This window comes from Telopea speciosissima, chromosome 1 (genome assembly GCF_018873765.1).
Source record: "Telopea speciosissima isolate NSW1024214 ecotype Mountain lineage chromosome 1, Tspe_v1, whole genome shotgun sequence".
Classification (NCBI taxonomy): Eukaryota; Viridiplantae; Streptophyta; class Magnoliopsida; order Proteales; family Proteaceae; genus Telopea; species Telopea speciosissima.
Window position 1 is genome coordinate 45725839 of NC_057916.1, and position 12827 is coordinate 45738665.

The 12827-nt window shown below is 37.8% G+C and overlaps 1 protein-coding gene across 1 annotated transcript; it reads right to left on the bottom strand.

Annotated features, from left to right (window-relative positions):
• Positions 1-7741: 7741 nt before the first annotated feature.
• LOC122650335 lies at positions 7742-12448 on the bottom strand. The gene is made up of 3 exons (XM_043843733.1): positions 12197-12448; positions 11769-12106; positions 7742-7760 (listed from the first exon to the last, which is right to left on the bottom strand). Exons 1-3 carry the CDS (start codon positions 12446-12448, stop codon positions 7742-7744), a joined length of 609 nt encoding a protein of 202 aa, XP_043699668.1.
• Positions 12449-12827: the final 379 nt, after the last annotated feature.

Consider the following 12827-nt stretch of genomic DNA (forward strand, 5'->3'; position numbering starts at 1 on the left):
GAAATACCAACACCTGAAGAACCTCGATGCAGTGGGAGGACTATTAGACCACCAACCAAGCTTACTCTTCTAACCGAAGAGGAAACTATGGAAGAGTTCCCATGGTATCGGTTGAATCGGATGATGATCAGATGACATACTCTAAGGCTCTAAAGGATGTTGATGCCACTAGGTGGCTGGAGGCAATGCGCTCTAAAATTGATTCGATGCATTCCAATAAGGTCTGGACTTTAGTCGATCCACCACTTGGCATTAAGCCAATTGGATGTAAATGGATCTTCAAGAGGAAGAAGGGCGTAGATGGAAAGGTCGAAAGATTCAAAGTGAGACTGGTGGCAAAGGGCTATACCCAAAAAGAGAGTATAGACTATGAGGAAACCTTTTCACCAGTGGCGATGATGAAATCCATCAGGATTTTATTGGCTATCATTGCACACTTTGATTATGAAATCTGGCAGATGGATGTGCAGACTGCATTTCTGAATGGATTCCTTCAAGAGAAAATCTACATAGAACAGCCAAAGGGGTTATCTTCTTTAGACGAAGAAAAAAAGGTGTGCAAATTGCAGAGGTCCATTTATGGGTTGAAGCAGGCTTCCAAGAGCTGGAACATCAGGTTTGATCAATCAATCAAATTGTTTGGTTTTGATCAAAACACGGATGAACCATGTGTTTACAAGAAGATCAGTGGGAGGGTAGTATGTTCTTGTTTTATACGTAGATGACATATTGCTAATTGGTAACAATGAAGGTTTTCTTTCATCAGTAAAACAGTGGTTATCCACAATGTTTTCGATGAAAGACCTTGGTGAAGCTAGCTATATCCTTGGGATCAAACTTGCAAGAGATCGCCAGAAAAGGATGCTAGGCTTGTTACAGGCTACCTATATAGACAAAGTCCTGGCCAGATTTAGCATGGAGAACTTCAAGAGGGGAAGTGTTCCCTTCAAACATGGAGTCAGTCTTTTCAGATCTCAATGTCCTCAGTCTCAGACAGGCATTGAAGAGATGAAGAGGATTCCCTATGCCTCAGCAGTAGGGAGTCTTATGTACGCAATGTTGTGTATGAGGTCGGACATTTGCTATGCAGTAGATATGGTAAGTCATTATCAATCTAACCCTGGACGCGAGCATTGGAGTGCTGTCAAGAATATCCTTAAGTATCTGAGAAGGACTAAGGAATATTTCTTGGTTTTTGGATCTGATCAGTTGTCAGTATTGGGATACACTGATTCAGATTTCAAAGCTGACAAGGATGACAGAAAATCCACGTTCGGGATGGTATATCTAATGGGTGGAGGTGTCATTGTGTGGAGGAGTGTGAAATAAAAGACTACAGCCGATTCTACTACCGAAGCAGAATACCTTGCAGCTTGTGATGCAACAAAAGAAGGTGTTTGGCTGAGGAAATTCCTATCAGATTTGGAGGTAGTCCCTAGCCTTGTCAAGGGCCCCATTCCCCTGTTATGTGACAACAAAGGGGCCATTGCACAAGCTAAGGAGCCTAGGGCTCATCAGAGGAACAAGCATGTGCAGCAGAAGTATCACCTCATAAGAGAGATTATCCAGCAGGGTGACGTGAGTATCTCCAAAGTGGACACAACTGAAAATGTGTCTGATTCCATGACAAAGGGTTTGTCACCAGGAGTGTTTGAGAAACACATGGAGGGCATGGGTTTAAAATGTATAGGGAATTGGCTTTGATGTACAAGTGGGAGATTGTTGGACAAGTGTGTGTCCATCAAATCCGGTTCGGTCCGGTTCAACCAGGTTCACCTTTGTATTGAACATTAATACATTTTAGTTTGATATTGTCACATGCGATATAAACTTTTTGAGCATTATGTGTCAGTAAGTTTTACTTAAAATGGTAGTCATGACTAGGGTTTGGGCTGGAGACCCTTATCATATGGTCGTCGCATTAGGTATACATAGACATGTGATGTCAGGGTACGAATGCAAGTACTCACATGTTGATGTGTATAGTGGCAAAGAATCTACTTTGTCGATTCCCTCATGTATTACTACCAGATGTAGGAAGGGATAGACATGTGTCACCGACACCCTTTGGCTAAGGGAACCTTGTCACTGTGAAGTGTGATCGCATTCTTTGGTTCATCAATGACTGAGACTCAAGTGAGTCAAAGCCGATGTTTTGGGAATGCGTGAACACTTTGTGAGTGAAGAAGTTACCCAACATGGTCACCACTGCCCGATTGGGGAACACTCTTATATGGACATGTACTATGGAATGGGGTTTGGTAGTGCATGTGTACATGCCCTAGATTCCATAATGATGGTGTTGATTAGTGGGGGGTTGTATATGATAATTAATTATCATATAGGGAGTTATTTAGAATTTACTATTTTAATTGATTCTTTATTTAATTAATGGATATGGTGCTAATTATAATTATCCATAAATATTAAATAAAGTAATTAATTAATACGTTCCCTATTAGATTCTGCTTCTTTCCATTTTAGAAGCACTTTGAGTTTAAACAGAACTGCCAAACAAAGAGAGAGAGAGAGAGTCAGACTCTCAAAGGGATTAAATCTTATTCGTTCAGGGTTTTTAATTAAACCCTGGCATTATATAAAGGGGACCAAAAACGCAGAGGGGGAAGTGCTCCACGTTTTTGCCTGGCCCCCTCTTCTGCGTTTTGGTCTCTCTCTCCCTCTTTGAGATCTCTTCTTCTTCTTCTAGTTTCTCTCATCTGTGTTTGAGAGTTAGGGTTTGTGAAACCCTAGATCTGTGCTAAAGAATTTGAGAGCATCTAGGATTGGCTTGAAGAACCTTAGTAGCACCATTGGAGGTTCAGATCCATTTACTTAGAGTGCTCACTCGAGGAAGAACCATTGTCTATTGGAGGAGCAACACTTGAGGCTCACCAGATTAGCAATTCTTGTTTAATTCCTTCAATTATTAATTATTAATATGTATGGGATGCGAAAGAAACTCGAATCGATTTATTTCCACTACGCATTCGAGTATGGGATGGATCCCTCTTGCCATGTGATGGATTAGAGATGTTGTTTCTCTGTCCCTAATGTGCTCTATAATTGCGTGGGACACATGAGGGAAGGAGAAACCCTAACAGGGTTGCACCAGGGTTCCCATGGGCAACCATGGGAAACCCTAAAAATTAAAATGTGTCCCATGGGCTAACCCAGGGTGTGCAATACCCTAATTGGTTTATAATTAGTTTTCCTAGGGAACCATGGTTTTATCCCTGGACCGTAGTTTGGCCTACAAAAATTCAATGTTAAAAATAAAACACCTCTCTTCTTTCCCTGATGGTCTCACCATCACCATGCCGCCACCACCACAACCACCACCTTGCTACCATCGTCATCACCACCGCCACCACCACCACAACTCTGCTACAATCGCCACCACCATCTTGCTACCACCGCCACCATCATCCCTTCTCGGCCCCACCCCATCACACCCCTGCCCCCTCCACCTCCACCACCACCCTCTCCCAAAGAAATATAGTGAATTTTTAATCTTAGAAATTGAACTACCAAATAGATTTATTATTCTTGAAATATTTCAAAATGATGCAACCAAAACAACTTCAATTTCTTGACCAAAAATCTATTTGTTGACTATTTCATGAAATCAATCCAAAATTGAAATAGAAATCATATCAAATTTGGCCTAAAGAAAGATCTATTCTTAGACCCAAAAGTCGCCAAGGAATCTGCCATAAAATTTCCTTCACGGTATGCATGCATAATAGATACATTGTGTGACAGTCCACAATGATTGAGGTGATCCTCCAGGTGGATCCTACCAAAGTCCATTCAACAAATTGATGACAAGCAAGCGATCACTCTTGAGGATAATTGAGTGATACCCCCTACAGAAAATAATAGATAAGGCTTGACGAATCACAAGGGCTTCTGCAACAAAAGCATAAGTCCTTCCCGCATACTCTGAGAATCCTATATAAATTAAGTCATTGACGTCCGAAAGACTCCACTTGCATGACCAAGAGAATCAAAGCAAAAACCATCAACGTTGATTTTAATAAAATGCAAAGGAGGGGGAGTGCATGCAATATGGATGACTCATTGCCAATAAGAGGACGAAACCTATGGAGGAACATATTCTTGAGAAAAAAAGCCCTGCTTTGAAATATTACAGAAGCTTAAATGAGAAAATACAAAGGAATCTAGGCCCCGCTTGATAACATTCCCAGAAACAGTTTCTGGTGTTCTTTTATGCTGAGAAACACACTAGAGCACAAAAACTGCTTGATAACCACTGTTCTTTATAAATTGTTTTCTGGAGCATAAATCAGAATTTCTACTCTCTAGAAGACATTTTACAGAACATGTAAGACATGTTCTGCTTGCTCAGCACAAATTAAACACAAACTGTGCCCGATAATTTTAACCCCAATCCCACCCCAAAACCTAAAACATAACGAAGAAAGAACTCTTCTCTCGCTCTGGTCTCTCGCTCTCTCGACTCTCTCAATCTTTCGCTCTCTCGAACTCTCGCTCTGCTCTCTCGCTCTCGCTCTCTCGATCTCTCGTTCGCTGTGGGTTCTCCTACAGATCTATCGATTTCTCTTGGTATTTCGCTCAGAGGGGGCTCTCCTACGGTGGATCTGAAGAGGCTGGTCTTCTTCCTACGACAGAAGTACTCTGCAACCCATAGGTTTGTGAATCTTCTTCTTCTTTTTCTTCCTCTGCTCGTCTTCTTCTTCTTCCTCTGCTCATTTTCTTCTTCCTCTGCTCATCGTCTTCGTCTTCTTCCTCTACTCATCTTCCTCTGCTCGTCTTCTTCTTCTTCCTCTGCTCATCGTTTTCTTCCTCTAATCTATCTTTAGTTCTACCCCTTCCTCTGATCTAATGTTGTATTTTACATTTTGCAGAAACCCTAAATCCGAAGGAGAAGATATTTCACTAATCCCACAAACGCCAAGGTATTTCACTAATGGTGTTCATTTGTGTTCTAGAAATGTTTCTAGAACAGGTTTACCAAGCAGGTAAAAAATAGTTTCTCAGCAAAGAAAATGAAAAAAAAATGTGCTGCACAACAAAAAAATGTTTTCTTGTTGCGCAGCACACTTCCAGAACAGAAACACCAGGTAAGGGCACCGCTTCATAACCTTATGGGTGTTTTTGTTCTGGTTATGTGCTGGGAAACACTAGAACAGTTTTTTCATTTTCTGTGCTGAGAAACCATTTTTGACCCGCTTGGTAAACCTGTTTTGGAAACGTTTCCAGAAGATAATTGGAACACCATTGGTGCTTGATAAAATCTGTTTCTAGGAACATGTAATGTGATCAATTTTAATAATATTTGTCTTGAATAATGTACTTTAGATAATAAAGGTTAAAATAAACATTGTAATTAAAAGTTTTATGGTCCAATAAAAGTCTACAACAAAGGAAGATGCCAAATATGCTCAAATGGGGTTCTAATTTCCTCCTTTGTTTAAATCAAGCTTCTGAACAGCATCAAGGATATCTTTAAATATCCTTGACATTTCATCTGCATCTTCAATTTGTCCAATTAACATTCTTTTTTTTTCCTCCTCGCCTTGGATTGCTCTTTGTATATATCCCTTGACATAATCTGATGAAGGGGGTGGGAGTGCTAGGCAAAGGAGCAGATGTGGACGGTCCCACAGAATCAGTTGTGAGTGGGTTAAATTTGGTAGTAGAGCAATTGATGTCATCATCCACCTATTTAAAAAATTTACAACCACGATTTTCAACCTGTATGCCAAATACATTGTTCCATATTAAGATACCATTATTGGTTTAAAAAGGAAAAAAAATGGACTGAATTTCAATTGAATGTACAAGTAAATAGTATCATACCCCTGTAGATTGCGGGCAACACCAAAATCGTCGACCTAGGTTTGCTTCTGATTTTGCTACTCGAACTTTACATTGTCCCAACCCACATTTACATAATAGAAATTCGTCCACCCACATAAAAAATGTATTATGGTTTGGAAATTTAAAGTAGTCTCTGTCACTATTTGGATCGCTCTTTGTTGTATAAACTTTACATAATGTTTGGCAGATTTTGCATCTTGCAATGGTAATCATAGACTCATTGGAAGCCATCTATTCAATACTAAAAAAATAAATACAATAACTGTTATGGAAGATGTAGCATAATATAGACCTTGCAAGATGTAGCATAATATAGACTTAGCCAAATGTAGCATAATCAAATATACTAAAATTTGACAAAGATACTAAAATTAGTGTCAAATTAAAGCTAACAAAACTATTAAATCAAACACACTTAAACAGTGTAATTAAATAGTGTAACCTTTGAAAGTTCAAACATAACAATATGAAGACCACTATTGAATTGGAATCTGAGCTATCCCCCTTTTTCTAACCATACGATTTGCAATATTTATCCAAGTCTCATTCATAATTCTTGTTCCTACCCTTTGAGTAATAGTTGCACCAGTTTGCTCAAAAGATTGATGACTTGGATTTAGTTCATCTTCCACTGGTTGCTCATGCCAATACTCTTCAAATAACTCATCCCGCCATTGTTCTTCTTTGATATAGTTGTGCAGTCCACAACATGCTACTATAATGGCGGGTTGGTCCCTAATTTTATAAGGTTTCATTAACCTTAAAAGTTAAAACCTATTTTTCAACACGCTGAAGGTCTTTTCAATAACATTTCGCAAAGAGGAATGCATGTGGTTGAACAACTCCTTCGTTGTTCTTGCATGCTCTCTATCCCCTCAAAATCTTGTAAGTGATATCTTTCACCTCGAAACGGTGTTAAGTATCCTAGTTGACTTGCATAACCTGAGTCAACAACATAATACTTGCCTTAAAGTATTATGGACATTGTAAATTAATATTTTAGTATAAACATTCAATTATAATTTGTATAAGGTTAAAATTATAGTAATAATCTATACCTAGAGGTGGATGAGGAAAACCTAAGCTGGGATCTGATCTTGTTGCTTCAAATACCCGAGCATCATATGCACTTCCTTCCCAGTCCGAGTACACAAATGTGAAACGTATATTGAAGGAACATACACACATCACATTCTGTGTAATTAATCCTTTTCGATTCCTATATCGGGTTTGATGTTTAGGCTTGATAGCAGCACTAATATGAGTATCATCTATCGCACCAATATAATCCTATATGGAACATATAATAAACAAAAGTCATGGAGTTGTCATCTTGGGTCCTTTCATAATATGTACTGCAACTAAACAATAATATGTAGTTCAAGATTATAATTTTGAGACTACTTTAAAATATGGGTAGTATTTTTTATTGTACTTAATCTTATCAGGGACTTTATCAAAAGAAGGCGGCTTGATTGTTTCCTTCGCTAATTTGAGCATAGTCTTCAGCACTATATAGAAAATAGAACTAATCGTTTGTGCAGAGCGCTGAAATGACATACATACTTGTCTACTAGATTTATCATGTGCCACCGTATCGAGGAATATTATAAGTTGTTCATCAACTCGAATATACCGACTATCTGTCAACCAACCGTTACGTACCATCTTATCACGTAGATTGAGAAAAATATTCCTTTTCATCCTGAAATATTGGTAGCATAGATTTGAATGCCCATTCAAAATTTTTGTCACCTTAATAGATCCTATGTAACTACTATCCATTAATGGCTCTCTAATCCGGAAATGATCTATTTGTCTTTGAAGTTCAAGTATCATGATTATATCATCATCACTTGATGAATAATCATGGTCATCATTGTTCATTGACATATCTGTATATACATATAGATATCAATATGAATACAAATCCATTTAGCAAAATGCAATTTAATCAAAGTAGAAGTTGTCAAATGCATAATATATAACTAAAAAAACAATCATCCATAAACTAAATCACTTAATAAAATGACTGACATGTCTAAAGCAATCATCCAAAAGTACCATAAATATTCTAAAACAATCATCCAAAAGTACCATAAATATTCTAAAGCAATAAACCAACTTTAAACACAATTGTTCAAATCCCTAAATCATTACACACTGCAATCCTAGATGACTACTCCCTAAGCAACGCCCGCAACATCCATATCCTTCGTTCAGGAATCACTTCTACAAATGACAGTCTCCAATCAGGATCAGTGTGAATTTTCTTCTAAGCCTTCACATACATCTCTTCTGTAATGTCTGGTATGGAGTCTAACATAATTTGACAATTCTTCATACTATAGGATCCATCTACTAGAGGATCAGTAGGAATGACAGTACTAGTACATGCTGCTGGTTGGCTGGATGAAGTGGGAGTGGTACTGCCTGCTCGTCCATTTTCCAATTAAGGCACCGCTTGATAACCTTCCCAGAAACTGTTTCTAGTGTTTTTTTATTCTGAGAAACACAAAAACACCTAAAAAGTGCTTGATAAACATTGTTCCATATAAATTGTTCTCTGGTGGATAAATCAAAATTTCTGCTTCCCAGAAGACTTTTGACAGAACATGTCCAACATGTTCTGTCATTGCTCAGCACAAGTTTACACAACTTGTTCCCGATAATTTCCAAACACCATCAATCATGGAGACCCAACGAAGTTCCATCAAAGCTCCATTGAACTTCTTCCAACCTCTCCAAGCCCGATCGAAGCTCCACTGTACATCGTCGGCGAACTCAGCTAAAAGCCATCACCTTCTTCTGCTTCTTCATCTTCTTCTTCTTCTTCTTCTTCTTCTTCTTCTTCTTCTTCTTCTTCTTCTTCTTCTTCTTCCTCTTCTTTTCCATTTTTCTCTTGCGATCTTACTGTCCTTGTGCGTAGTAAACTGTGTGATCTTCTTCTTCTAATCTTGTATTTTTCTGTTGCAGAAACCCTAAATCCAATTACCAAAGATTTTTCTAATCTTACAAACCCTTGAGTACAGCCGAAGGTTAGAACTGCAACCTATTCTTCTTCTTCCTCTGCATATTCCTCTTCTTTTCCTTATTTTTATCTTCTTCTTTTAATTTTTTTCTTGCGATTTAGCATTGTACTATGATTTTTGCAGAAACCCTTAAAATCCAAGGCTTTGAACTCAACGAACGAAGGTCTACTCACAAGAACTGACCTCCCACATGCCAATCCAATCTCTAGAAGGTGAAACCCTTCTCTGCTTCTTCCTATTTATCAAAAAAAAAAAATGGACCCCTTTTGTTTGATTTTTTGTCTTCCAATCTGGTTCTCTATTTTTTTTTTTTTTTTTTTTTTTGGTGCAATGTTAAAGGAAGTTGTGTAATGTTAATGGAAGTCTTCAGATCTGGTTCTCTGGTAGTTTTAGGCTTATATCGAGTCTTGTTTTCCTTATTTCCAATCCTTTCTCCTGATTACAGCTGATTTGGAAAATCTAAGGCCATGTTATTGTATGTTGTGCAGCTCTGTTCTGTTTATTCATACTTTCTTGTGGCAGCAAGAACCTGCAAATGCCCAGGTATCACTACTAATTGGGTCCCCACACTGAGAACCCAACATGATCAGTTTAATAGAATGGCAGACAAGGTTTCACCATCTTTGTTATAAATTTTGAGTTTAATCATCTCAAGCCTAAATTAAGCTGAGGTGAAATTGCCAAGGTCAGAAATAGCAGCTAGTGTTTCTCCATCTTTGTTATCTTTGTTATAAATTTTGAGTTTAACCTTGTCTGCCAATAATATCCAAAGGAAAATCTTCAAACAAGTTGTGAATGAGCTTAAAATCATGGGAACCTGCAGATATGATGAGAACGTGCATTGGGTTTTAATTTTTTTGTCAAACTTTTTTTATCAGAGAGAGTCATGGATGGTGGCAGGAAATCTTGTGGCACCGTGTGGATTCTAGTGATATTATTGTTTCTGTAGAGAGCTGTGTACCTGGCTCTCTCTAAATTAAAGAGTGAATTTCACCTCAGCTGCTATTTCTGACCTTGGCATCCATCAATACACACTATATACCTTAATTCATTATGGATTTGGTCATTGGCACATGATAGAGCTAAGACTGGACTATCAACTACCACTTTATTTGACTTAACATGTTTATAGAAACGTGTGGATTTGATATCTTTTTTTTCCCCCTTGGGTAATTAAGATAGTTTTGGTTTTCAGATTTCAATTTAATACATCATTATTAAACTCTGTTTTCAGAATCCAATCTTCACACCTTTTTTTCCTAGAATCCTTCTTCGAGTATGAATTCTGAATTTCTTAGGTGTGTGAGTAAAAGTTTGTGAGGGTGATTATGGGCAGCATGGGGTGGGGGTGAGTGCTCAAGTGTAGGGGCACCAAGGTGTGGGGGGGTGTGAGTAAATTAGTGTTAAGTGTGTGAGGGTGTGAGGGTGTGTATGGGCAACATGGGGTGATGGAAAAAGTGTTCGGGTGTGTGGATAGCAAGGGGTGGGGGTGAGTGCTCAAGTGTAGGGGCAGCAAGGTGCTATTGAAATAGAAGAGTTGCTGCTTTGCAGAAAAGCCATTGTTGCCTTGTGATGTAAGCATGTATGTATGTTGGATTTATTAATTCTTTTTGTATCATTCCAATTTTATCCAAAGGAAAGTCTTCAAACAAGTTGTGAATAAGCTTAAAATCATGGGATTCTGCAGATATGATGAGAATGTGCATTGGGTTTTAATTTTTTCGTCAAACTTTTTTTATCAAATAGAGTCATGGATGGTGGTTGGTGGTTGCTATGATGGGGAGAGGCTTCTCTTCATAGCCTGTAGAGCCTCTTTGTACAAGTTTGCTTTCTGCCATACATGGCAGTTCAGTTGGCAATGAAACTTGTAGAAAACAATCCATATCAGCCTTTACTAAAGCGAGAATGTGTGTGTCTGTTTGTAACCAGATTTTGCTTACCATTGTTGAGAAAGTGTCTTAGTAGTTGTTCTGTAATAACTATGGTGAGTGATGTGCATATTGTATACTTTTATGTTCTATTAGTGAATTTTCTTCTTGTTCTTTAAAAAAAAAAAGAAAAAAATATATAAGGGATATGATTTAATGACTTGAAGCAAGAAGGAGAGGGACTTGATGTGGCTGATTAAGATGGTTGTTGTAGTTGGTGATTGGATGCAGTTTTGAGCTCTTTCACTTGTTTAGGTTATTGCATAAGGGTTTGAAACGAGGATGAGGGATCTACCCACCACCCGCATGAATTGACTCTTTCATGTCAAGCACACACATTTTGGCATTACAGTTCAACATATCTTTGATCTACCTATATCGTAGTAGTGTCCCAATTTGGCATTACAGTTCAACATATCTTTGTCAATGAAGAAATGGATTTGCCAAAATGGTTGTTGTCTCAGTCATTAAAATAGGCGAGTCTTTAGCTCAAACAGAAAAGCCCTAACTTTTGAATTAAATGCTATCAATATTAATAATAATAAATGACAACTTCTATTATTTGGCTTGGAGTACCTTCACCACAAGACTAGCTCTAGACCCATTTGGATCTCATGACAACTTTTATTGGACTATAAAACTTTTAATTACAATGTTTATTTTAACCTTTATTATCTAAAGTACATTATTCAAGACAAATATTATTAAAATTGGTCACATTACATGTTCCTAGAAACAGATTTTATCAAGCACCAATGGTGTTCCAATTGTCTTCTGGAAACGTTTCTAGAATAGGTTTATCAAGCGGGTAAAAAACAGTTTCTCAGCAAAGAATTGAAAATGAAAAAAACTGTGCTGAGAAACACAAAAATGTTTTGGTGTTTCCCAGCACATTTCCAGAACAGAAACACCTGGTAAGGTTATCAAGTGATGCCTAAGATACCTGCTAAATTCTGCAGTACAAGCAGTCAATGCTTTTCCAGTACTCTTCTTCCTTCGATCTTGAGGTGTTCTATCAAGGTTCCTCTTTTTGTTTGCAATAGGAATCACTTCTTCCTCTCCATCAGTTTCTTCTATGTCATCCAAACCTACATAGCGGGGGGATTCTATTTGGGTTTGAGGAAAAACATCCTCATGCTCATTGATGACCCTAGGAGGAATGTCAACTCTAATGTTACTCACTCCTTTATCTCCCCGAGCACGATATTTCGAAAAAATCTCTTCCAACTCAGGCCACCATGGAAGACCACTGCTTCGAAATTTTGACCAAGTAGTGTTTGCCTGTTGGTAAAAAACCATGGATTTAGTACACCTAGCTTTTAAACTTTAATTATATAAATAACATATAATAATTGAAACTTCGTTTATTACCTGTATAGCCCGTTCCCAAACAGAATCTTCAGCAGTAGCAGTCCTAGTCTGATAGTCCCAACCAAATCCTGTTGTCTCTAGCAGTTTCTTGAAGCTATCATAATCACCGCGTAATTTGTACATCTTATTGCGGAGTTGGTCCTTAGTAAAAGAACGTTGAAAAACAGTTTCTAGTCCAGCTTTGATGTTACTCCAACCCATCTTAATAAAGGTTGTGGTAGTCTTTTGATCATTCCTCACATTATCAACCATTAGATTAATGAATTTTTTGGTCTCAGTTGCACTCCAGTTGATAATCATTGGGGTAGGGTTTGAACTAAATGCCATTTGAAAACCTAATTGAAAATAATTGGAATAGCTGGTTATCATTATATGCAAGTTACATCCTTTATAACTAACACACAAGTGCAGCCACAGTCTCATTGAAATTGACCAATAATGAGATTCATTAAAAAAAAAAAAACATAATCCAAAACACAAGTAGCCTATTAAAGGCTATATATAAAAAAAGAAAAAGAAATGACAAAGACATATTGAACTGTAATGCCAAATTGGGACACTACTATCATATAGGCAAATCAAAGATATGTTGAACTGCAAATTCTTAAATCACCGGGGGAGGGGAAATTGC